The sequence below is a fragment of the Capsicum annuum genome, chromosome 7, assembly GCF_002878395.1.
Source record: "Capsicum annuum cultivar UCD-10X-F1 chromosome 7, UCD10Xv1.1, whole genome shotgun sequence".
NCBI lineage: Eukaryota > Viridiplantae > Streptophyta > Magnoliopsida > Solanales > Solanaceae > Capsicum > Capsicum annuum.
In genome coordinates, this window is record NC_061117.1 from 27,974,037 (window position 1) to 27,997,815 (window position 23,779).

The 23,779-nt window shown below is 34.0% G+C and overlaps 1 protein-coding gene across 1 annotated transcript; it reads left to right on the forward strand.

Annotated features, from left to right (window-relative positions):
• The first annotated feature begins 13,029 nt into the window (after positions 1–13,029).
• On the forward strand, positions 13,030–19,419 carry LOC107877763 (glucan endo-1,3-beta-glucosidase 11). The gene is made up of 3 exons (XM_016724471.2): positions 13,030–13,474; positions 15,664–16,700; positions 19,161–19,419. The coding sequence occupies exons 1-3, from the start codon at positions 13,411–13,413 to the stop codon at positions 19,236–19,238; spliced, it is 1,179 nt and encodes a 392-aa protein (XP_016579957.1). The 5' UTR covers positions 13,030–13,410; the 3' UTR covers positions 19,239–19,419.
• The last annotated feature ends 4,360 nt before the right edge of the window (positions 19,420–23,779 follow it).

The window sequence follows — 23,779 nt, forward strand, 5'->3', positions numbered from 1 at the left end:
AATTCAAAGTGACCTTACCAAATTTTGAAAGCTATTTTTGGAATGTCACATTCTCTGACTCCGAGCTGGTGATAGCCTGATCTGAGGTCTATCTTAGAAAAGTAGTTGGCACCCTGAAGTTGCTCAATTAAGTCATCGATTCTAGAAAGTGGATACTTGTTCTTGACCATGACTTTATTTAGCTGACGATAGTCTATACACATTCTAAGAGAATCGTCTTTCTTACACACGAATAGAACTGGTGCACCCCAATGGGATACACTGGGTCTGATAAATCCCTGATCTAGGAGATCTTTCAACTATTCTTTTAAATTTTTAAGTTCTACTAGGGACATTTTATATGGTGTAATAGAGATAGGTTGAGTATCTGGAAGAAGTTCTATTTCAAAGTCAATTTCCTGCTCGAGAGGGACTCCAGGAAGATCTTTGGGAAACACATCTGGCAATTCACATACTACTGGAACTGACTAAAGATTAGGGGTTTCTGAACTAGAGTTTTGAACTCGAACGAGATGATAGACATATCCCTTAGATATCATTTTTCTCACACTAAGGTAAGAAACAAGCTGACCCCTAAGTGCTGAAGTACTACCCTCCATTCAAGGATAGGTTTATTTGAAAACTAAAAATGGACAACTTTGTTTCTGTAGTCAACTAAAGCATAGCACGAATGAAGCTAATCCATGTCGAGAATTACATCAAAATCGGTCATTTCTAATTCTACTAAGTTTGCTGAAGTGGCTTTCTGAGATACCATAATTGGACAGTTCCTGTATACCCGTCGAGCTATGATAGATTTACCCATTGGGGTAGAGACTGAGAAGGGATCTACTAGGATTTTGGGACTGACTCCAAAATCAACAGCTATATAAAGAGTTACAAAGGACAAAGAAGCTCCTGGATCTAGCAAAGTATAAATGTGCAAATGGTAAACTTGTAACGTACCAGTGACTACATCAGGAGAACTTTCTTGATCCTATAGAGAATGAAGTGCATAAAGCCTGTTTGGGTGTTGCCCACTGGTGGCACTGGAAGAGGCACCCTGTTGATTTGGGCAATCAAACTAAGCTGAAGGGCAATTATGCTGACTCTGCAAACCCACCTGAGGACACTCTCTGACCCTGTGGCCTGGCTTGCCACATCCAAAACATACATCACTGCTAACCCTATAGATAATCTGGTAGTTTTTGCCATACTTCTGGCAAAAGAGATTTGTTCGGGCACTGCGAACACTACCCTGGGGTTTAGGGCCTGGTGCGCTATCTTTATTGTCATCTCTGAATTTTAGCACTGGAGAACTGGTTGAGGATGGATCTGGAACTGAGGATTTTGGGTGGAATTAAGAACGATTTCCACCTTCTGACTTAGGTTGAGTGAAGTTGAAGCTACCTATTATAGCTCTCTTGTTCTCCCTTGCCTTCTCCTTATTCTTAGCCTTCTTTATCTGCTGAGCATGGACCATAAGCCTGGATATGTCCATCTCTTCAATCAGCATTGCGGTCCTGCACTCCTTGACCACACTGTTAGATATACCAGACACAAACTTACTCATATTAGATTTGCTATCTGCTACTACATGAAGAGCGTATCTGGCCAACTAAGTAAGCTTAAGAGAATACTGTTTCACTGTCATGTTGCCCTGCTTCAGATTAATAAACTCCAAAACCTTAGCTTCCCTAAACTCCAATGGGAAGAACCTATCCAGAAAAATAGTGGCAAACTCCTCCCATTCCACGCGCCCTACATTCGCGACCTTCTCTACCTTCCACTGCTTAAACTATGAGTGAGACACATCCTGTAACTGATATGCGGCCAACTTAGAACTCTCACTAGCTGTCACCCCCTTAATATCTGTGACTTTCTGCACCTAATTAAGGAATTCCTGTAGGTCCTCCTCTAACTTAGACTCGGTAAAGGCTGGAGGGTTTATTTAGGAAAAGTTTTGAATCCTAGCTGCAAAACTATTGTCCACTAGGTTGGACAAAACAGTAGTTGGGTGTTCATTCTGGGCTGCCATAGAATGAGATAGAGTGTGAAAGTGGCTCTGAATTCTGCGTGGTAAACATGCACGTCCAGGGGATGTGGCTAGACGGGCAGAGGTGCTGGATGATTTCCTGTTCTTCTTTCGTTGTTCTTTTTGGGAGGCATATTCTATAAATAGAAGTAACAAAAGGATTAGACTAAGAGTGTAACTTGAGATCATGCTCACTCACATGATATGAAAACTGAAAGAAGGGAAAGTTTTAACATACCCATGCACAAGACCCTACTAGACACGGCTTTCAGAATTCCTAGGACTCTGTTGAACCTTAGGCTCTGATACCAAGTGTGTAATGCCCCGAGTCTACACCCCGAATGTCACACGATGCTTATAATCCCGAAGGACCACAAGCTAACCCATGACTAGTACCTGCTGCAATCACTGAATAATAATACTGTGTAATGGAAAAATTAGGCAAAAATTTGCAATAAGGTTCAAAACTAAAATCAAAATACTGAATACTGAAAATCAATACTGAAAACTAAACATATACCTGCAAATACTCTAGTCCAAAACCCTCTAATTGTCTGAAGGTGGAGTTAATGGAACAAGTCCCCAACTAACTCTGACTACTAAAAATATACTGAAAATACTGAAATAACTACTCTGTCCTCAAACTATGAGGACTGACCACTAAGTCTGTTGTTAATAGTTTAGGCTACTAAGTGCGGTCAGAAGCCCCTGCATCTGAACCTATGATATAAGATATCATAGTGCAAAATAAAGGTATGCATCAGCACTTTGAATGTATTGATATGCTAGGTGAGGTAAGGTTGAATGCATGGGTTCATATACATAAATAATAACTAACTGAATGGCATGAATATAACTGAATGAGAGTACATGTATATCTTAAACTATTATAATTGCTGACTATGCAATAATATACACATAATTATGCATGCTGTAACAGAGATTATGTTAACACTGGATACTAATTTTTGATAACTAAATGACTGATATCTGGGTTTACTGTTACTGAATTACTATATACTGAGTGACTGTTTCTGGCAAACCTTATTCTGTAGAACTGAACTAAGTTTTGTACTGAGTTGGGTGACTGATCTGTTAGTCCTGATTCTGAAAATAAACTGAGATTTTATACTGAGTTTGAAACTAAAACTGTGGGAGTGTTCATCTAACTGACATACCCTGGTATGACTGAGTTGGGTACAACTTGTGACCCCAGTTGGAAGGGTGTTAGTACCTTGCCAAGGGATACTAACAATGGCTATGATTTAACCCTCTCTAATAGGAAGCTCTTTCGTCAACCTTTGCTGGCAGGAAAACTCATACGAGATGTATCAACCCTAGACTTGCAGGAAGACATCTCAACCTACACTGGCTACGTAATTTTGTAACGTAGGGATTGCTACTAAGGCTCAAACCCTTTACTGACAGGAATGCCCCCATCCCTGGGTTCGCTCGATGTTGATTCCTATTCCCAACTGAATAGACACTGAACTAATTTCTAGACTGTACTAGGCTTGACTGAACTGTTACTGATCATACTGTCTAACTGAACTGAACTGAGTTCACTGAGTGAGTCCTATTGACTGTCTGAGTACACTAAAATCTATTAACTGACTGAATACACTGAGTTCTGTAACTATTTAAGTACTCCTGGACATGACATTACTGAAACTATTCTGAAACTACTATAAATCTAGGTAAACAGCTAGATTGTCGGGTATTACATACCCCCAGGACTCGATAGCATAAATTGTAAAACATAGCACAATCTTGAAAATATGATAACTAGTTGTTTTGCCACTATTCATTCATTGAGGCATTTTAACAAACACTTACATGGCATGAACTTGTATACATGCTAACATGATATGATTTCATTACTCATCTCACATGAACAATTCATCAAACACTTGGGGAGCACAATCTATACACATAATAATGAACAATATGTGGGTATCATAATTACCAGTCTCAACTTATGATTTTATAGGATTTTTAACATAAATCCATATACCATTACATGCGTAAATTAATTTACATGAAACTTGAATTAAATCATGGATTAGAAACCCCAAAGAACATTATAATCATGAATACAATCAATTCAACCTGGAACCCAGGGAAGAAATTAACTTGTAATTTAAAAAGGATTTTTGAACTCCAAGGGTGAAAGAAAACCCTTTGATGAACACCTAACTTACCTTGATGCTTGAATTCGTGAAGATTGATGGTGAGTTCTTGAAGTTTAAATTTGAAATCAAAAACCTTAGGGTTTGTTCTTGAGAGAAAGTAAGTGTTTTTTCCCTAGGACTGATTTAATCTCATGTTTTGGGGGCTGAATACAGGTAGAAAATGACCCAATTACTCCTCTGGACGCGGACTTTTAATGACTGAAAATTGTGTCCAATGACGTGCATACTGACGTGCCGCATCAATGGTATCAACGCGATGACCAATGCGTTGCGTTGAGTTCACGTTGGCTCACTAGAATTGTACTAAGAGCTGGGAAAAAATTATCCTTCGATGCGATGGGCGAGATGTTGCGTTGAGATCACATTGACCCACTAGTTTGGTCACCTGAATATGATCCAACGAGGTCTGAAAAATTTGAAACTCACCCGGAGTGACCTATTGACTCACCTGATCATGATTCAATCTAAGGATCGATATTTTAAGGTCATAAGGGTCGTAGAATAGGATCGCCAACTTATGAAGGCTAAAATAATTCTAAGTATAAACACTTAGCTGAAATTTCTAAGTCTGGGACCTCTTTTCAAGCCTTAACGGATTGAGTTAAGCTTAGAATTTTATGGAGTCTTACAACAACTGATCAATCTTACTCGACACTCAATTCGAATGATAGGTTCACTTGTTCTTCAGTGTGGGAGTTGGTAAGGAAGCACAAACCATACAATGATGAATAAGTTTACTTGGCATAAAAATATTTCTTTAGATGTTCACTTCTATTATGGTAAGCTTTAAGAGGAAAATTATCCACTAATGAGAAACTCAACTCTTTTGGTTATGATCGGGTTAGTTGCCATTATTGTTATAATTTGGGATCAGATACTATTCAACATATCCTTATTAGTGGGCATTTTGCAAGAAATATTTGGCAATATTTTTTTTATTCTCTGGGTGTTGCTCATGATAGCTTCCCATTGAGTAATATATTGATTAAATAGTGGCTTCTTCAACATGATAATTATGTTCACAGGCTGATTCTATAAGCAATTCCCATTTTAATTTGTTAAAAGTTTTGAAAGAATAAATATGCGATTAAATATGGTGGTCAAAGGTCAAATCTTGCTCGAGTCGAATTTCTTATCTATAAAGATATTTCTCATCTTATCTCTACTATTTTTCCTTATATCAAGTAGTTGGCTAGCTGGACTAACTTGGTTATGTTTATGGAGAAATATAGGCATGATACTAGGGTTAAGGTTGTCTACTAGACCAAACCTCTTCCTAATTTTGTCAAAATCAATTCTGATGGTAGTGCATTATCTAATCCAGGTAGTATAGGAACTGGTGGGGTTGTTAGAGGTCATCATGGTAATCTTATTTATGGATATGCTGCTTTACTTGGTCATGGAACTAATAGTCAAGCTGAACTTGAAGCTACTATTTAGGGTCTTTCATGGTGCTTAAATAATAATTTTCGGCAGGTTATTTTGAAAATAGATTCAGAGCTCATTGTAAAATGAATTAAACAACATGCCACTCCTCCTTTGAATCTTCAACAACGTATCAAATCTTAGAGATCTCATTGATCATTTTCAAAGCTTCATATGTACAAACACTTATAAAGAGGCAAATTTTGCGGCTGATATACTCTCTAAAATCAGTCATACTCATAATAATGTCCAACACTTCTTCAACATTCTACAACTACCAAAAGAAGCTAAAGGATATTCAGACTTGATAAGTTGGGGATTCCTAACTCTAGAAGAAGAAAATTAAAAAGAATTAAAGAACCTCCATAGTTTATGTTTGTTTCTTATTTGATGTGGTTGAGCAGGTTCTTACTTGGTCTTTCTTCATCTCATCATCTTTGTCTTCGCTATTCTCTTTAGTTTATAGCTTTTATGAAGGGGTTTAGGTTAGTTTTGTTTTTCTTCTTACTTTGTACGGAGAGAGTCTCTCTTATTTATGCATTCCTACATTATATTTTACTAAGAGGAGTACTCTCTTCTAGGTAGGTTTCATTACTAGTGTCGGAGATAAGTCGATAGGTCTTAGTAGGCTAGTTGATTTTGAGCCACCATAGGATCGCAGGTAATATCCATGTCCCTCTTCTTGTATTTCTTTTTTTTTTTTATGATAAGGCTTTGGGGTGTGTGGCTAAACCCTTGACCTCCACGGGAGGTGAGAGCCTCAGGTAAAATCTGTTTCTCAAAAAAAAAAAGAGACACAACGCTTCAAATAGTCTTTTCCAACAAATATGACTTTACTCTCTTATTACTTACTAATAATTTAAAATATATAAATAATTATATATTACTCCATCTATTTAAAAAAGAATGACCTACTTTCCTTTTTAATTCGTTTTAAAAAGAATGCCCCCCTTCAGTTTTTGGCAATACTGTAATTTCAACTTTCCATATGACATGTTTGAGACCATAAGATTAAACAGCATTGGGGTACATTTAACATAACTTTAATTTAAGACCATAAAGATTGAAAGTCTTCTTTATTTTCTTAAACTCTGTGGCAAGTCAAAATAAGTTATTCTTTTTTAACGGAGCGAGTATTTAATATGAATCAGCTTGACCTACATGGGTGACCTGATTCAATTTTCTTCACTTACAAATAGCTTTGCAAGTAGTTCCTACAAGTAACTTACAAGTAGATTACACGTACCTTAGCAAACATGCTCTTATAGGAAACTTATAAGCAACTTTACAAGTAGGTTTCTGCGAGCAGCTACCTACAACCAGCTTTGAAAGCATTTTCTAGATGTAATTTACAAGTAGCTTACACATAGCTTTGTGCGCAGGTTCCTATAAACAAATACCTACAAACAACTTTGCAAGCAATTCCTAAAAGTAACTCACAAGTAGTTTACACGTAACTTTGCAAGCAGGTTCTCATAAGCAGCTACCTACAAGCAACTTTGCTAGCAGTTTCTAGAAGTACCTCACAAGTAGCTTGCACTTAGCTTTCCAGCTAGGCTTATATAAATAGTTTTGTAAGCATCGACCTACAAGCAGCTTTGCAAGCAGTTTCTAGAAGCAACTAATAAGTAGCTTACACATAGCTATACAAACAAATATTTATAAGTAACTTTGTAAACAACTACCTACAATCAGGTTTGCAAGAAATTTCTAGAAGTAACTCACAAACAACTTACACGTAGCTTTGCAAGTAGATTCCTATAAGCAATTATCTACAAATATCTTTGCAAGTAGTTCCTAGAAGTAACTCACAAATAGTAGAGGTGAATCTAGAATTTTAAACTTGTGAGTTTCTAATAAAATAATTTTTAGTTGACTTAAGTTAGGATTTTAAAAAAGAAAAAAGATGGAAAAAAAGGCAGAAAGTCATTTTGGGAAAAAAAAAAAAAGAACAAATTGAAAAATTAAGGAAAAAAATGCTTCAAAAGATACTGGCACAGTGCTACAATCCTGCAACGTAAGGCCCCTAAAAATTTTGTTGGATCCTTCAGCACTACTGAACTATCTAACAACTTTTATATGGGTTTCCATCACTAAATATTTATATCTTTAACAATATTTTAAATATAGTTATAGGGTTTTCAAAAAGGCCAGGGGGTTCTCAAAAATCCGTAGCTCTCATTATAGATCTACCCTCGACAAGCAGCTTACACATAGCTTTGCAAGTAAGTTCCTATAAGCAGCTTTGTAAGTATCTACCTACAAGCAGCTTTGCAAGCAGTTTCTAGAAGATACTTACATATAGCTATGCAAACAAGTTCCTATAAGCAGCTTTGTAAACAGCTACCTGAAAGAAACTTTGCAAGCAATTTCTAGAAGTAACTTACAAATGACTTACACATAGCTTTCCAAGCAGGTTCCTATAGCTGCCTACAAGCTGTTTTGAAAGCAATGCAACTTACACGTAGCTTTGCAAGCAGATTCTTATAGGCAACTTACAAGAAGCTTTATATGCAGGTAACAACTACGTACAAGCAAACTCGTGTTTTCTATAAATAAAATACTATTTCAGTTCATTTGCACATTAATTTGAAGTTAAATGATATATTAGTTTTTCAATATAATTTTCTTCGGTGCATTTACTTTATAGCCTTTATTTCATAACAATATACTCACGTTCCTTAAGAAAGTATTCATGATCTATATTAAAAGGCAAAAAGTGTTTTTATTAATTTATTATTGATAAATACATTAAAAAAATATAACCATTTAATAAAAATACATAGTCATGCTCCTGAACTTTTTGAGTTTTTTCATTTTGAAACCTCAATTAAGTCATGTACCTATTGAACCATTTAGTTATTCACAAAATGTGCCAATTAAACATAATTTACTGATGTGGCAAAAAATATATAATGTGTGTAATACACACGTGAATGATGTGGAAAAGTGCAAATCAAATAAAGACACGTGACATTTTAATTCAAAATAATCATAAAAATAATTTTTTAATATAATTAAATCTATATCCAAAAAAAAAAAAAAAGAGAAAGCCCCATTAATACACCCCACCCAATCCTACCCTGCTTCCCTTCCAAACACCCCGTTCTCCGTCGTTTGAGCGCAAAAAAGAAGAAAAAAGAAATTATTTTTCGTATTTCTTCTTCTTCTTCTTCTTCTTCTTCTTCTTCTTCTTCTTCTTCTTCTTCACTTATCTCTAAACTTTATTTCTTTTCTTTCCACCATTAAAGCATTTCTTCCATCTTTTTTTTGCTTCTTTTAATTTTTCTCTCACTTCTCAACACAATTTTTTTAGTGAAAAAAAAGAGCTCATCTTCACTCCTCCATTTCTCCACCAAAATATATCCAACAATGATTAGAGAAAAATCTGAGCGTATATTTTACAATTGCTACAACTATACTAGTACTCTAATTTTAGATCAACAAAGGTGAATTATTTTCATATTATAGTGGCTGGTGTTGGATATTTTTTCGATGAAATTCATTATTATTTATGAAATTTGAATTTAAATTTATATTGAAGAAGTTATTGTTGAAAAAAATAATGAATTTTGAATTTTGAAGAACCAATAATGTGTTATTGAAGAACCAATCAAATGAAGCCATTGATTGGATTTTGTTGTAGACAAAAAACATCATTGATTTGAGATACAATTTGAAAGCATAAAATACTATATTTAAAGATTTATGAAAGACGAAGATGGTGGAGGCATGACAGGAATACAATGGAGAAGATGATAGCTCATTTTTTTTTTCTTTTTTAATTCCTTTTATGTATCTTTTTTTGATTGATTGTAACTTTTTGTATTAATTATGGTTTCTCACTCTCCTAGCGAAGAGTGTATTGGACATGCCATGGCATGTCGATAATTATATTTAATTGACACATTTATAAAGAACTTAGGGATTCAATAGGTATATGACTTAATTGAGGTGCGAATACGAAAAAAATTTAAAAATTAAGGAGCTTGATTATGTATTTTGCCTTATGTAAAATTATCTTTATTTTAAAAAAATAAATTAAAAAAAGTTATTAATATCATTTTTCTTAGCTAAGAATCACTTTTTTACAAAAAATAAAATAAAATTGAAAGTGTTAAAAGAACACTTACGAACGGATGGAGTATAAATCGTACTCATAAGAAATCATTACTAGTGTATATATATGCGTCGGCTAGACAGTTTAAGCAGGCAACTCGATTATCATGCGTGCTTTCAGCTATTTACTTACTTTATATTTTATTATATAATTTTTAATTAACTATTATATATTATTTATATATTAAAAATTAATAATATTTAATTAAAAAAAGTAAAATATATATTTATGACATATTTATTATAGTTATTTCAATCGTAATTTTACTATAAATGATCTAATTATTAAAAAATTAATAATACTTAATAAAAAAGTAAAATAGACATAAAATAATAATTAACTCTTAATATTTTAAATTAATTTAATATCTTATATGAGACCCACTTACAAAAATTTTAAAGGTACTTTTATAACAATTTTATTATATCACTTCTAATTAGTTATTATGAGTCATTCAAGACATGCATGTTTCGCTATTTTAATCATGACATTTGGTTGACTCTGAAAATTATATTAGTATCACCTAAATTGAAATAGAAGAAAAGTATTATAAATTACAATAATTAAAACTTAAATTACTTTTAAAATATAAAATGATTGTCAATGTTACAAAATTTTGAACAAATAGAGTATTATAAATTACAATAGCTAACGACTTAAAATATTAAATTATAATATGAAAAAATATATTATAAATTGTAATAGTTAACAGTTTAAAAAAATATAAAATATATTAAAAATATAATAATTATCCAAATTTTATTTATATCATATAAATTTAATCAAAAAGTAACATATGAAAGGTCCTCCAGCTCTAGTTTATTTTTATTTTTTATTTTTTTTTTTGGTTAAAACCAGCTCTAGTTTATAGACGACACTAGGGGTGTATTTGGTATGATGTAAAATATTTTCCATGGAAAATATTTTTCTGGAAAAAGTTTTACTGGAAAATAAGTTGGTTTTCTATTAATTTTTTCATGTTTGGTTGATGAGTGGAAAATATTTTTCGAAAAATATTTTATGATATTTGATTGGTGAGTAAAAAATATTTTTCAGAAATATATTTTCTAGTGTTGGGTTGGTGAGTGAAAAAATATTTTTTAGAAAATACTACTAACTATTAACTAGTATATCATTGTCTGAACAAATTTAAGCATAACAAATAATATCAATATCGAGTATTAAGATATTACAAGTCACTAAATTTTAAGCACTTACTAATTAGCAAACATAAGATACACTTTTCAACATTTTATCAGACAATCTCAAGATATCATAATTAATAGAAATACAATTCAACTACGAGCTTATTCAACCTTGTGAAATAAGCTACAACGATGACAAAATAAAATATGTGATTAACAAAAGTAACATAGATAAGTATTCCTCTATGCACATGAAAATAATAATATTTTCAACGAACATTGGAAACAAAAAAAATTCGGACTTCAATATTTTTTATTTCAAACAGTGAAAAATTGGAGTAAAGCACAGTGAGAAATATTTTTGAGTAATATGAATTTGAGTGTTGTTAGAATGTGGAAGAGAGGTGGGGTGGGGTGGGGCATAAAAGTCACGTCTGTTATTTTTCCTTAAATAGAGGAAAATAAGTCATTTTGAAAAATATTTTTTCAATGTTTTAGTACAACCATACAAGGAAAAATAAGAAAACATTTCCAGAAAACAATTTCCATCATACCAAACACACCCTAGAGTCTAGGAGGAAGAAAATAAAACGGCTAAATCAAAGTATTTTTCCCTCGCCCTATTATGAGAAAACTGAATTAAATTGAGTACTCCATCAAATGGGTCCACGCGCTTACCTTAAAGGCTTAAACTAAATCATATTTTATAATTTTATTAGGCAGAATACTTTTATTATTTTCTAAATTTATCAGTAATTTTTTTAAAATATCAAATTATGATATATTTTAAATTGAACTCCTGAAAATATGATTTCATTTGAATAATCTCGACTCAAATTTTTAAAAAGTTTTTACGTGTATTTCAAACATTAATAATAAAGCTAAATATTTAAATATGTCACATTCTTTAATTTTATACATTACCTCACTAAATAGAAAAACATTATGTATATTTCAATTGATAATGAGGTGTTAAATTAAAGGAGAAAACATATATCATATGATTCACTTATCAATGTTGGTACTTGTAAAAATTTATCCAAAACATGAATCTGATAAATATAAGGAATCATTGATATTAAGCCATTTTATTACTATTATTTAAAGCTCTGTTTGAAATCATTATATTGAAATATATATTTCAAGTAGCATTTGGAATATTTGCCATCACAATAACTTCATTTTTTTTTTCTGACCATTTTATATTTGATACAGATTTAATTTCGTGATAAAAAAGTTTTGTTTTCAAATAAATTTATCCATCAACTCAGCATAAAGTTTATGCACAAGCCATGATTTATAAATCTTCATAATTTTAGACATAATCATGAGGTAACAACATGATAAAATAACTAGCTCCATAATTTCATGATTTCATCATTGTTTCTTCAATACCGAAAAATCATTTTGCATGTACATGCCACCTACTTCTATATAAGTTTAAAAAATTAGAACTTCATCAGGTCATATATGTTTTTCAGATGAGTGTAGTAAATATTATATAGCATAAAATTAACCTAATTATTAAAATTTTGTTCTTTCTTTTTTTGACAAAAAATTGGAAGTAGAGGATTACAAAGCAGAGAGGTTACCACCACCCCTTCAAATTCTCACCAACAAAATGAAAGTCTGTATACTAAATCAACTATGATACTCAGATTTTTTATTTTTAAAGAAGTATTCTCACTTTATTCGAAACTTGTAGATGATAGCCTATTTAACAAGCTTTTAAATTTTTACTCATTTTAAAAATATATCTTTTGAAAAATAGTAATTTGTTTTTATTTAATTAATATTAAAAGTACTTTAACTAATATTAAATCAACAATTTATAAAAAAAATTAATAAAAAGTTATTTTCTTAGCTTACAAATATAACTTATACCACTACTTAAAAATATTTATTTTTTCTCTAAAATCTCAATTCTTTGAAATAATTTTTTTTAATAGATAATATACTTTTTTTTGATCTCTTAAAAACTTGATTAAACCGGCTATTAGAAAAAATAAATTAAATAAAAAAAAAATGAACAGTAGTTTCCGTGTAGGACACATGCCATAAAGCGCGTGTAGGAAACATACCTGTAGTAAATCCAGTAACTTTAAGTCCCCGTTTGGCTAGTGAGAATATTTTCACACTTTCCAAGTCTTAAATACAAAAATTCAAATCCAAAGAATTCAAAACTTTAGACTATAATTAGACTTCTGTCTGAAAATAATTCCACAGCCAATCCCCCTTCCTCAGCCGCCGGGAAATGAAGAAAACCACCGTGCGCCACCACTCAACAAAACAACACTAATAGTATCATATATATAAAAAAATTTAATTTTTTTTTCTATTGTTTTTTCAAGAATCTTGAAAGTTATTGTTTTATGATTGTGGGGTTTTGCTAAAAAGTGAGAAAAAAAGGGTAAATTTGGGTGATGGATGATGAAGTTAAAAGAGTAATCTTTTGTGTTTCTTGAAATTGGACAAAAGGGAAAAAACGACGTCGTCCCTTGAAGCTGTGTAGTGATGAAGATTGGCTTGATTGTTGTCAGATTCTTTTTTATGTTATTGGTGATCTTCAATCCTAATGGTACAGTTCAATTTCAATTTTTTTTTTGTGCTTTGTTTGGTGGTGTTGTTTTAGTTTTTTCATATCTTGGATAAGAAAATGGTTAAGTAGATTTGATCAACGTGGGAAATCGAACCCCATCAATAAGGTGAAAGTTCAAGTAGCCAACCAACTGAACTACTAAGATTTCCGTTACTGGTGATCTTCAATCCTAATAGTACAATTTAATTTTCACGGGTTTTATTTTTGTGTACTTTTTTTTGTTGCTTTGTATGGTGGGGTGGTTTTAGTTTTTCATATCTTGAATAATTGAGTGATAATATGGTTTTGTTTGGTTTAATTGTGTTGTTTCTTTCTTTTTTGAAGCTTGGCATTTTTTTATTTTTTTTTGGTTTCATGAAGTTTCTTTTTTGAGCTGCTGATTGGAATGGTTAAGTGGATTTGATCAGCCTTATGTGCTTTAGTATTACTTGTTTATGTTATTGGTGATCATCAATCCTAATGGTGCAGTTTAATTTTCTTGGATTTTTCAATTTTGTGCACTTTTTTTTTTGTGCTTTGTTTGATTGTAGGAGATTGTAATTGGGTGGGGTTGTTTTTAGGGGGCATTTGGCCATGAATATTGTGAGTTTTTGAAAAAAAAAAAAAAAAGAGTTTTTGTTTTCAAAGTGAAAAATGATATGTGAAAATTGGAGTTAGTGGTTGGCCATCAATACAAATTGGAGTTGTTTTAATAAATTTTGGGAGAAATTTGGAGTGAAAATAGCTATTTGGTGTCTTTCAAATTTTGAAAAATTTTGTAATTCAAGAGTTGAATTCCGAGTTTTATGGCCAAACATGTTTTCTACTCCAGAAAAAAGTAAAAAATTTCATGGCCAAACATCCCTCTAGTTTTTCATATCTTTTGGATTATGAGTGATAATCTGTTTGGTTTGCTTTAATCGGGTTGTTGTTTTAGGGATCTTCACACAAATAGCCGGATCGAATATATATGGTCATACATATATTATACATGGATTATACACATATAATACAACTGCCGGTTATTTTTAGTTTAATCATCTGGATGGACGGCCATTTAGGTTAATTCTTCTTGTGTTTTTTCCTTTCATGAAGTTTTCTTTTTGAGTTGCTGATTGGAAAATAGGTAAATGGTTAAGTATATTTGATCAATCTGGATATGTGCTTTAGTACTACTTGTTCATGTGATGATTTCAAGATCTAATAATAACTAAAAATTACTCTCTATCTCTAAGGTAGCGGGAAGGTCTTCTTAACCTTCCCGGACCTCACTTTGTGAGACTGCATTGGGTATGTTGTTCGTGTAATAATAATAACTAAAATTTAACGGTAGACAATAAAAACTGGATCTTCTAATTTGGGTGTGTGTGGAATTAGCTATTTTCTGTTTCATCTTTCTGTAGTGGAATTTGATGGTAGCTTTTTACTTTGCTTATGACTGCTAAGTTGCGTGGACTCTTCACTTTCGATGCCGCACCCGCAGTGGCGGATGTACATGTATTCCAGGGGGTTCATCCGAACCCCCTTCGTCGGAAAATTATACTATTTTTACATGGTAAAATTTTTTTTTATATATAAATAATAGAGGCTGAACCCCTTCGACTAGTTCGTATATGTACTACTGAACCCCCTCACTGAAAATCCTGGATCCGCCCCTGCACACCCGTGTCGAAATCTCCAAAAAGAACACTATTTTTGGAGAATCCGACATGCACCCGCTAACAATTTTGAAGAGTCCAAGTAATATAGCTTATGCGGATGAATTTGTATAGCAGCCTTATTTTTATATTTCTGTAGTATAGGGTTTATCAAACTGTATAACTGATGAATAGGAAAATTGTTGTCTGATGTATTTAATGTGAAAGCTGGTTGTACTTTTAAGTTTGTTCAATTCACATGGGTAGGGTGATTGAGGTGTGCTTCGCAAGTTCCATTAGAAATTGACTGAAGAAGTTTCCTGCAAGTCTACGTTAATTTTAATTTAGCGACCACTTATCACATGAAGTTGATTCTTGTGGCTTGATAGGCTGGTTAAAATGTATCTTTAGACCCGAGTCAACAGCAATAATTTCAGCTTTTGTGTCTGCATTCTTTGTCAGACGCTTTTGAGTCTCTAACATTTCGTGTGGAGTTGGTTTTCTTATTCTTTTCCTTTGTACTTAATGGCTTTTTTCGCCTTCTCTTTTCAGTTCAACAGACTGCAAAAGCATTCACAGGAACATATGGGATTAATTACGGGAGAATTGCAGATAACATCCCTTCACCTGATAAAGTGGTTAAACTACTTCGAGCAGCAAAAATTAAGAATGTTAGAATTTATGATGCAGAGCCCAGTGTCCTTAATGCGTTTAAAGGGACAGGGCTTGAGCTGGTGGTTGGACTTCCGAATGGGTTTGTAAAAGAAATGAGTGCCAATGCAGATCATGCTCTGAATTGGGTAAAAGATAATGTGAAGGCATTCCTTCCCGATACCCGCATTGTGGGCATCGCTGTTGGAAATGAAGTTTTGGGGGGTAGTGACAATGAACTGGAGGTAGCTCTTCTGAATGCTGTAAAGAATATATATAATGCAACAAAAAAGCTTGGGATAAGTGGCGTTCAGATATCGACGGCTCACTCGCAGGCTGTTTTTGCTGATTCATTCCCTCCTTCCTATTGTGTATTTAAAGATGGTGTTGCTCAGTTGATGAAGCCACTTTTAGAGTTCTTCTCGAAAATTGGATCTCCATTCTGTTTAAATGCTTACCCATTTTTGGCATACACTTACAACCCAGATAAAATAGACATAAATTATGCTCTTTTTGAGCCAACTAAGGGAATTGTTGATAATAGAACTCATCTTCATTATGATAACTTGCTCGATGCTCAGATTGATGCAGCGTATGCAGCCCTAGAGGATGCTGGTTTCAGCAACATGGAAGTCATAGTTACTGAAACAGGCTGGGCCTCTGATGGGGACGAGAATGAACCTGCTGCCACGCCTAGTAATGCTAGAACATATAATTATAATCTGCGTAAAAGGCTCGCCAAGAGGAAAGGAACTCCTTTGAGGCCGAAAAAAATGTTGAAGGCATATATTTTTGCTCTGTTCAATGAGTATCAAAAGACAGGTCAATCATCAGAGAGGAACTTTGGACTCTTCAAGGCTGATGGTAGTATATCTTATGATATTGGTTTCTCTGGGTTGCAAGATGTTTCAGCTGCATCTTCGCTTTCGTCTTTGAAGGTATGAGGCTCTATTGTCCTCATGAAAATGTTTGCTCTGGTTCCTAGATCTTTTCGCTTTTAGAATCAATGGTATGTGTGTTGATCATCCTTCATGTTCTAGAAAAAGAGCATATTTTTTTCATATAGTTTTGGATCAACTAGTCTAGAAAATTGTGATCTTAACGGACTTAAGAAAGAAAATGAAAAGAAAATGAAAAGAAGGCATGTTGGTTGGTCCCTCATACTGGAAGCTTAACCTCATGTTCAAGCATAGAAAATATGCATGGGTTCAATGTGTAGCATGTTGTAAAAATGCTGGAAGCCTCTACATGAATGTATTGAGTTGAGTTGCATGCTTGTTAATATTGAAAGTGTAGATAGAGCACTTTTTTATTCTTTATATTTCTCCTTTGCGAAACGGTGAAGGAACTAAGGAAAGACTAAGAAAATCAATGTTTTTCAAACTTCATGGATTTCGTCTTGCTGACCTGATTATGCCTCCATGAGGAAGTAATTCAATCAATATTATGATCACCCGGTTCGGTAAAAAGAGAGTAATATTTATTAATGCATATTACAGGGGGGCAAACTTATGAGAAAGGCGTTAATTTTGATTCGGAAATGTATATGAGCAGATACTTTCTCAATGTGTTTCGACATGCTTATAGAATGAGTCCTTGTATTTCAATGTGTTTCAACATGCGTATAGAATCAGATATGTTTTTCCTACTGCTGGAAGCCCATTTTTCTTGTAGTGAAGAACAAGAAGCCGTTTCCAAATATGTTGACAGGAGGAGGACTGGAAAGAGATTGAGAGTATGTACCAGGATTGAAGAAAGAGAGCGGGGGCGGGGGCAGGGGGCGGGGGTTAGATCCATTGGCTAAAACTAGACTTCTTCATTCTGTTTACTAAGTATTGAGAAATTTCTAGTTCTGCTACTTTGAACTCTTTTAGAAAAAGGAAACAAAGGAAAGGAAGACAAATAAATTTGTAAAGTTCACCGCTTTGAAGCTTATGGTTTAAATTGTTTTTTAAGACCTGGTTTTGACCAGATATGTGTTATGCCCATTTTTGTCATGGATAGCATGCTGTTCCTGGTGTCTACGACTCTACGAGAAAACTGTTGGTCCCTGAGTTTGATCTTTTGGAAATAATGGTAAATACTTATTGAGTGGATCAGCAGCTTGAAAGAAAAAAAAAACTTTTATATGTTTTAAAAGAACACTCTAGTCTAAGGAACTTAGGCATGGTGATTTTGAGGACTTCTGCAAAGTTGGGAGTATGATAGAGGTGATGATAAGCTAACATGAAGAACTTAGTCCGTGGTGAACTTGTTGAAAAATAGGCATTCTTGTACTTTGTGAAGAGATAGGTTAATAGATTTACCGTGGAAACAGATGTTCTTTTGTAAGGACATGTCCTTTCCAAGTGTTTGTCAATCTAACAAACAACTCAAATAAGTTCATGTCAACCGCGTGTCATCTTCCTTATCTTCTGCTGTCGAATCCAGAAGATGAATGGGCATTGATCCATCACATTTATGTACTTGAGAAGCTTTTGCATTAGCTATCCTACCAATGACAACTCAACTTCACTCCATTTCATTTTGCATTGCTCCAGTCCTTGGTCATTTTGGATTAAGCCAGTTATTCTTCCTTCGCCTCTCATTTCTAGCTCCTGGTCCTTTTTCTTGGGCTTTCACTTGGATGAGGTCGGTTGATATGTGTAATCGGAGTGTCTTTTGTCTCTGCACTTCTAGAATTTGTTGCAGCACTTAGTATAGACTTTTAGGAACATGTATCTATAGAGTTTCTAGCAGGTATCATTGACAAACAATCTGTTACTATGAAGAGTTATGTTTCATGAAAGATACAGTTTTTCTTTTGTGACGTGTTCCTGTTCCTTCTATTCATACATGAGGTTGTTACTTCAGAGTAAATTAGATTTGTGCTGGTGTTTTGAGGTGATTGCGACCGAACTTAATGCGGGGAACTTTTCATTTTGAACTGTAATGTCCATCTATGTCGGTAACTGGCATTTTTTAACCCATTTGATGAATCTTAGTATGCTATGCAAATGTAAGAGGGTTAATCATAAACAACCTCTCTACCTTCACAAGGTAGGGCTGCGTATGCACCACCCTCCCTGGACCCCACGTTGTGAGATTACACTAGGTATATTATTGTTGTTGTGTTTCTTCCCTTCTTGGTTTTGTTTTTTTTTGGCTTTTGCTCTTTCTCTCCTTATGGTTCTTTTCCTACCCAATACGTGCAACGACACAACCTTTTTGGCTATTTTTGCATCTTAGTAGATAGCTCATTCTTGTTAAGACATCCTTTCATAACTAGCCAGGTTAACAAAGAATATGAAACAATCATGGCAGATGTCTGCATTTCGTGTTCTATTCTGCTGTGTACTACAGATTTTATGTCACATATCGTTGTGGACTGATCGTTTTACATGCATTCAATCTTTCAGGGGATTCGAGCTCAAGCATATTATTTGACAGTAATAGCAATCACAACTTCAATATCGGTTCTGCTGTCGAGGTTGTGACAACATTTTTGATCTCATCTTATACGAAATACTAGATTAGCATCTCGAATTTCCTAGTGCAACATTAGGAATGCAATCTTAGATCTTTATCGCTAGTCGACCTGGAGGTTGCTGATTATTTTTCAATTTTTCAGCAATGCACAATATCAGTAGTATATATGAAATAAATTCTTTCTTGGTATTTCTGGTCTTAATTTCGCAGTTGCTAAATATTGTTATTTGGATTTATGTTATGCATTGATGATATATAGAACTTTCTTTTACATCATCACTATTTCTTAGGTACCATATTAGACGTGATGTAAAAGATAACCTGTTGTTTTTAGGTTAATGGGTTAAAGAATCTAAACATGGTAGGTGTATAAAACTTAAACTCTTCTTATTACTCATGTTTAAAATTAAATAAGTAAATATAAACTCTTCTTATTACTCATGTTTAAAATTAAATAAGTAAATATAAATGTAGGAAAGCTCTTTATTTTCTTATTAGTGTTTGGCCATGAAATTTTTTTTATTTTTTTTCGGAAAAATAATTCACGTTAGTGAAAATTATAGTGTTTGGCCATAGAAATTTCAAATATAATTTGAAATTGTATTTGAAAAAGTGAAAACAAGTAAAATTTATTTTTATTTTTTTTACTTTTACTTTTTTCATAAAAAATTAAAAATATTTTAATTTATATTTAAAGCTAAACACAACTTTTACTTCTATTTCAACTCCAAAAAATTGTAATGAGACAAAAATACTGACTAATTATGGTTTAGGTAATTGTGCGTTATCATTGTTGGAACTTTGCTTGAGATGGTGGCTATCATTGTTGGAACTTTGCTTGAGATGGTGGCTATATTACATTTTAGTCTTCAAAATTTAATAGGAGTTGTTTGAGGTTGGCTACAGCTGGGAGCAGGAGTTCAAAGGGTAGAGGTAGGCCAAAAAAAATCGGAGGAGGTGATTAGTTTTTCCTTTTCGGAGGAGGTGAGTAGACAGAGTATGATACAACTTTATGACGCAATTTCAGTTGATTGAGGATAATGATCATAGATAAGATATGAAAATAAGAATTAGGATAGGAGGTTAGTAAGTCAAAGTATTGTACCTATAGTATGTGACTTGGATATCCAGTAGTTTTTTCCATCTTTCTCTTTCTCCTTCTCTTTTTCTTTTACTTCCCTTTTTGTTCTTTCAAAATATGTTTTAATACTGGTTACTACACTTGTTAGCAGTTTCAGCTGCCAAGTCTGCAGCGTTCAAGAGCTTGTATGCTGGGTTTGAGGAGAAAGGAGGAGAAAAGAGGTTGTATAGGCTGACAAAAGCTAGGGAGCGGAAGGATCGTGATTTAGATCAAGTGAAGTGCATTAAGGGGGAGGATGATAGTGTTCTGGTGGAGGATGCTCACATTAAGAAGAAATGACAGGAGTACTTTCATAGACTTTTGAACGAGGAAAGAAACAGAGGCTTCGTGCTAGGGGAGTTGGAGCATTCGGAGGAGAACCGTGATTTTAGCTAATGTAGGCGTTTTAAGGTAGAGGAGGTTAAAGAAGCTATTCGTAAGATGCAGAGGGGTAGGGCGACGGGGTCGGATGAGATTGCGGTAGATTTTTGGAAGTATACGGGTGGGGCAAGTTTAAGGTGGTTGACGGTTTTGTTTAACGGCATTTTCAAGACGGCGAGATTGCTTGAGGCTTGGAGATGGAGTATGATGATTTCGCTTTATAAAAACAAGGGTGACATTCAGAGTTGCAACAACTATAGGGATATTAAGTTGTTGAGTCACACTATGAAGATTTAGGAGAGAGTGGTTGAGCGGAGATTGAGGAGGGTTGTGTTTGTTTTGGAGAATCAGTTTGGATTTATGCTTGCTCGCTCAACGATAAAGGCAATCCATTTGGTGAGGAGATTGGTAGAGCAGTATAGAGAAAGGAAGAAGGACTTACACTTGGTATTCATCGACCTGGAAAAGACGTATGATAAATTCTCGAGGAAGGGTTTTTGGAGGTGCTTCGAGGTGAGAGGGGTCCCGGTGGCGTACATCAGAGTTATTGAGGATATGTACGATGGAGGAAAGACCAGGGTGAAGACGGTGGGAGGAGACTCAGACCACTTTTCGGTCGAGACAAGATTGCATCAGGGATCGACTCTTAGTCCGTTCCTATTTTCGTTGGTAATGGACGTGTTGACGCGGAGTATTCAAGGCGAGGTGCCTTGGTGTATGTTATTTGTGATGATGTAGTGTTGATTGATGAGACGCGGAGGGGCGTGAACGACAAATTGAAGGTTTGGAGGCAAACCCTTAAGTCGAAGGGCTTCAGGTTGAGTAGGTCCAAAACGGAGTATTTAGAATACAAGTTTAGTGACTTCAGGCAGGAGGACGATGTAGTGGTGAGGTTGGACTCTCAGGATGTTTGTAAGCGGGATAGGTTTAAGTATCTTGGGTCTATGATTTAGGGGAATGGTGAGATTAATGAGGATGTCACTAATCGTATTGGAACAGGTTGGATGAAGTGGAGGCTCGCCTCAGGGGTGTTGTGTGATAAGAAAGTGCCCCTTAAGCTTAAAGGCAAATTCTATAAAGTGGCAGTCCATCCGGCCATGTGTATAGTGTGGAGTGTTGGCCAGTCAAGCACTCCCACATCTAGAAATTGAAGGTGGCGGAAATGAGGATGTTGCGTTAGATGTGTGGACTTACTAGAGAGGACAAGGTTAGGAATGAGATTATCCGAGAGAAGATGAGAGTGGCATCGGTGGAGCACAAGATGTGGGAAAGAAGGTTAAGATGGTTTGGACATGTAATGAGGAGGGACGCGGATGCCTTAATTCGTAGGTGTGAGAGGCTAGCTTTGGATGGCTCCAGGAGGAGTAGAGGTAGGCCGAAGAAATACTGGAGGGAGGTGACCAGTTGATATGGAGCAGCTGCAGCTTACTGAGGACATGACCCTAGATAGGAAGGTGTGGAGGTCGCGGATAAGGGTAGAAGGCTAGCGGGAGGGTATGGGTAGCTAGCTAGCAGGAGAGATCTTGTGTAGCCGGGTTAGTAATTCTAGGACTGTGTTCATAGGTGTCTATGGCTGTGAGTATTTGTTACTTATACGTGGGTGTCCCATTCATAATTTCTCAGTTGTTATTTTCTTATTTCGTGTTGCACTATCTCTCGTATTTTTGTATTGCTCTAATTTACTTTTTATTATTCCTTATGCCTTCTTCTGTTATGTAATCCATCTCCTTGTCTACGATTCTTTATTTTGAGTCGGGGGTCTATCGAAAACAACCTCTCTACTTCTTCGGAGATAGCGGTATGGACTGCGTACATCTTATCCTCCCCAGACCCCACTTTGTGGGAACACACTGGGTTTGTTGTTGTTGTTGTACTTTTTATGCTTTTGAGTTGACGATTTATCGAAAACATCTATATCCTTCAAAGGTAGTGATAAGACTTACCTACATACCCTCATCAGACTCTACTTATAAAATTACATTGGACAATTATTGTTGTTGGTCATCAAAATTTAATAATACGAAACTACCATGTAAAATGTGATGATTGAAAACCCTCAAATGATAAGTCAATTACTTGTTAAACTTATTAACTGATCTGCACCTGTGAAAACCAAAGAAATTAAAATAATTGTGATCTAGAATTAGTCAATATCAAATTTGAACTGCAAAGTATCTAGAAAGATGAAAAATAAACAAGAATATGTCAAGAAATTCATTCAAAAGGGACTTCTTTTGTTGGAATAAAAAATGCTTGGCTTTAAATGATTTGAGTGACCTTAGATTAAGATCTTAATAAGGTGGGGACCTTAATAATTGAAATGCTCAGAGTATAAGATTAGTATAATTTGTTTGCAGGCGGATCTAGAATTTTCAGTGAGGGGATTCAGTAGTACATATACGGACTAGTTAAAGGGAGTTCAACCTCTACTATTTATACATAAAAAAATAATTTATCATGTAAAAATAGTATAATTTTCCGACGAAGAAGGTTCGGATGAATCCCTTGAACCCTATGTAAATTCGTCATTGTTTGTTTGATATAAAATGTAAACTTTATTTTACTATTCTCCCTCCGCTGCCAGGATTGAAGTGAAATTAGTAATATAACAAACTTTTATTTTTTTATTTTAAAATAAAATAAAATAATAACTATATGACTTAAAAAATATAAGTCTTAAATTATTCTATTCAACTTAAATTTTAATTAATTACAATTTATAGCATTTCTCTATAATTAAATACAATCTATAACCTCCATTTTTATTTTCTTTCTTTCTCTATTTCTCTTCTTTCCTGTCCTTTTCTTCTTCTTTTTTTTATTTTGTCTTTTTACCATTTCCTTTTTTTTCGATTCCATTTTTTCCTTTTTTCTTATATTTTCTTTTTTCCTTTCTCTTTTTAACTCGTTTTCATTTTTATCTATTTTTTTTATTTCTTTTTTTCTTTGCAAACTTTTTTCTTCTTTTTTTTTTTTCATTTCATTCTTATTTCGTTTTTTCTCATTTTATCTTTTTTATTTTATTTTTCTGTATTTTCTTTTTCTTTT

Bases quoted from the DNA above. Each gene is read 5' to 3' on its own strand.
- LOC107877763 (XM_016724471.2), top strand. From the start codon at position 13,411: ATGAAGATTGGCTTGATTGTTGTCAGATTCTTTTTTATGTTATTGGTG. The intron at 13,475-15,663 runs GTACAGTTCAAT...TTCTCTTTTCAG, and splicing joins GGTGATCTTCAATCCTAATG to TTCAACAGACTGCAAAAGCA. The intron at 16,701-19,160 runs GTATGAGGCTCT...TCAATCTTTCAG, and splicing joins CTTCGCTTTCGTCTTTGAAG to GGGATTCGAGCTCAAGCATA.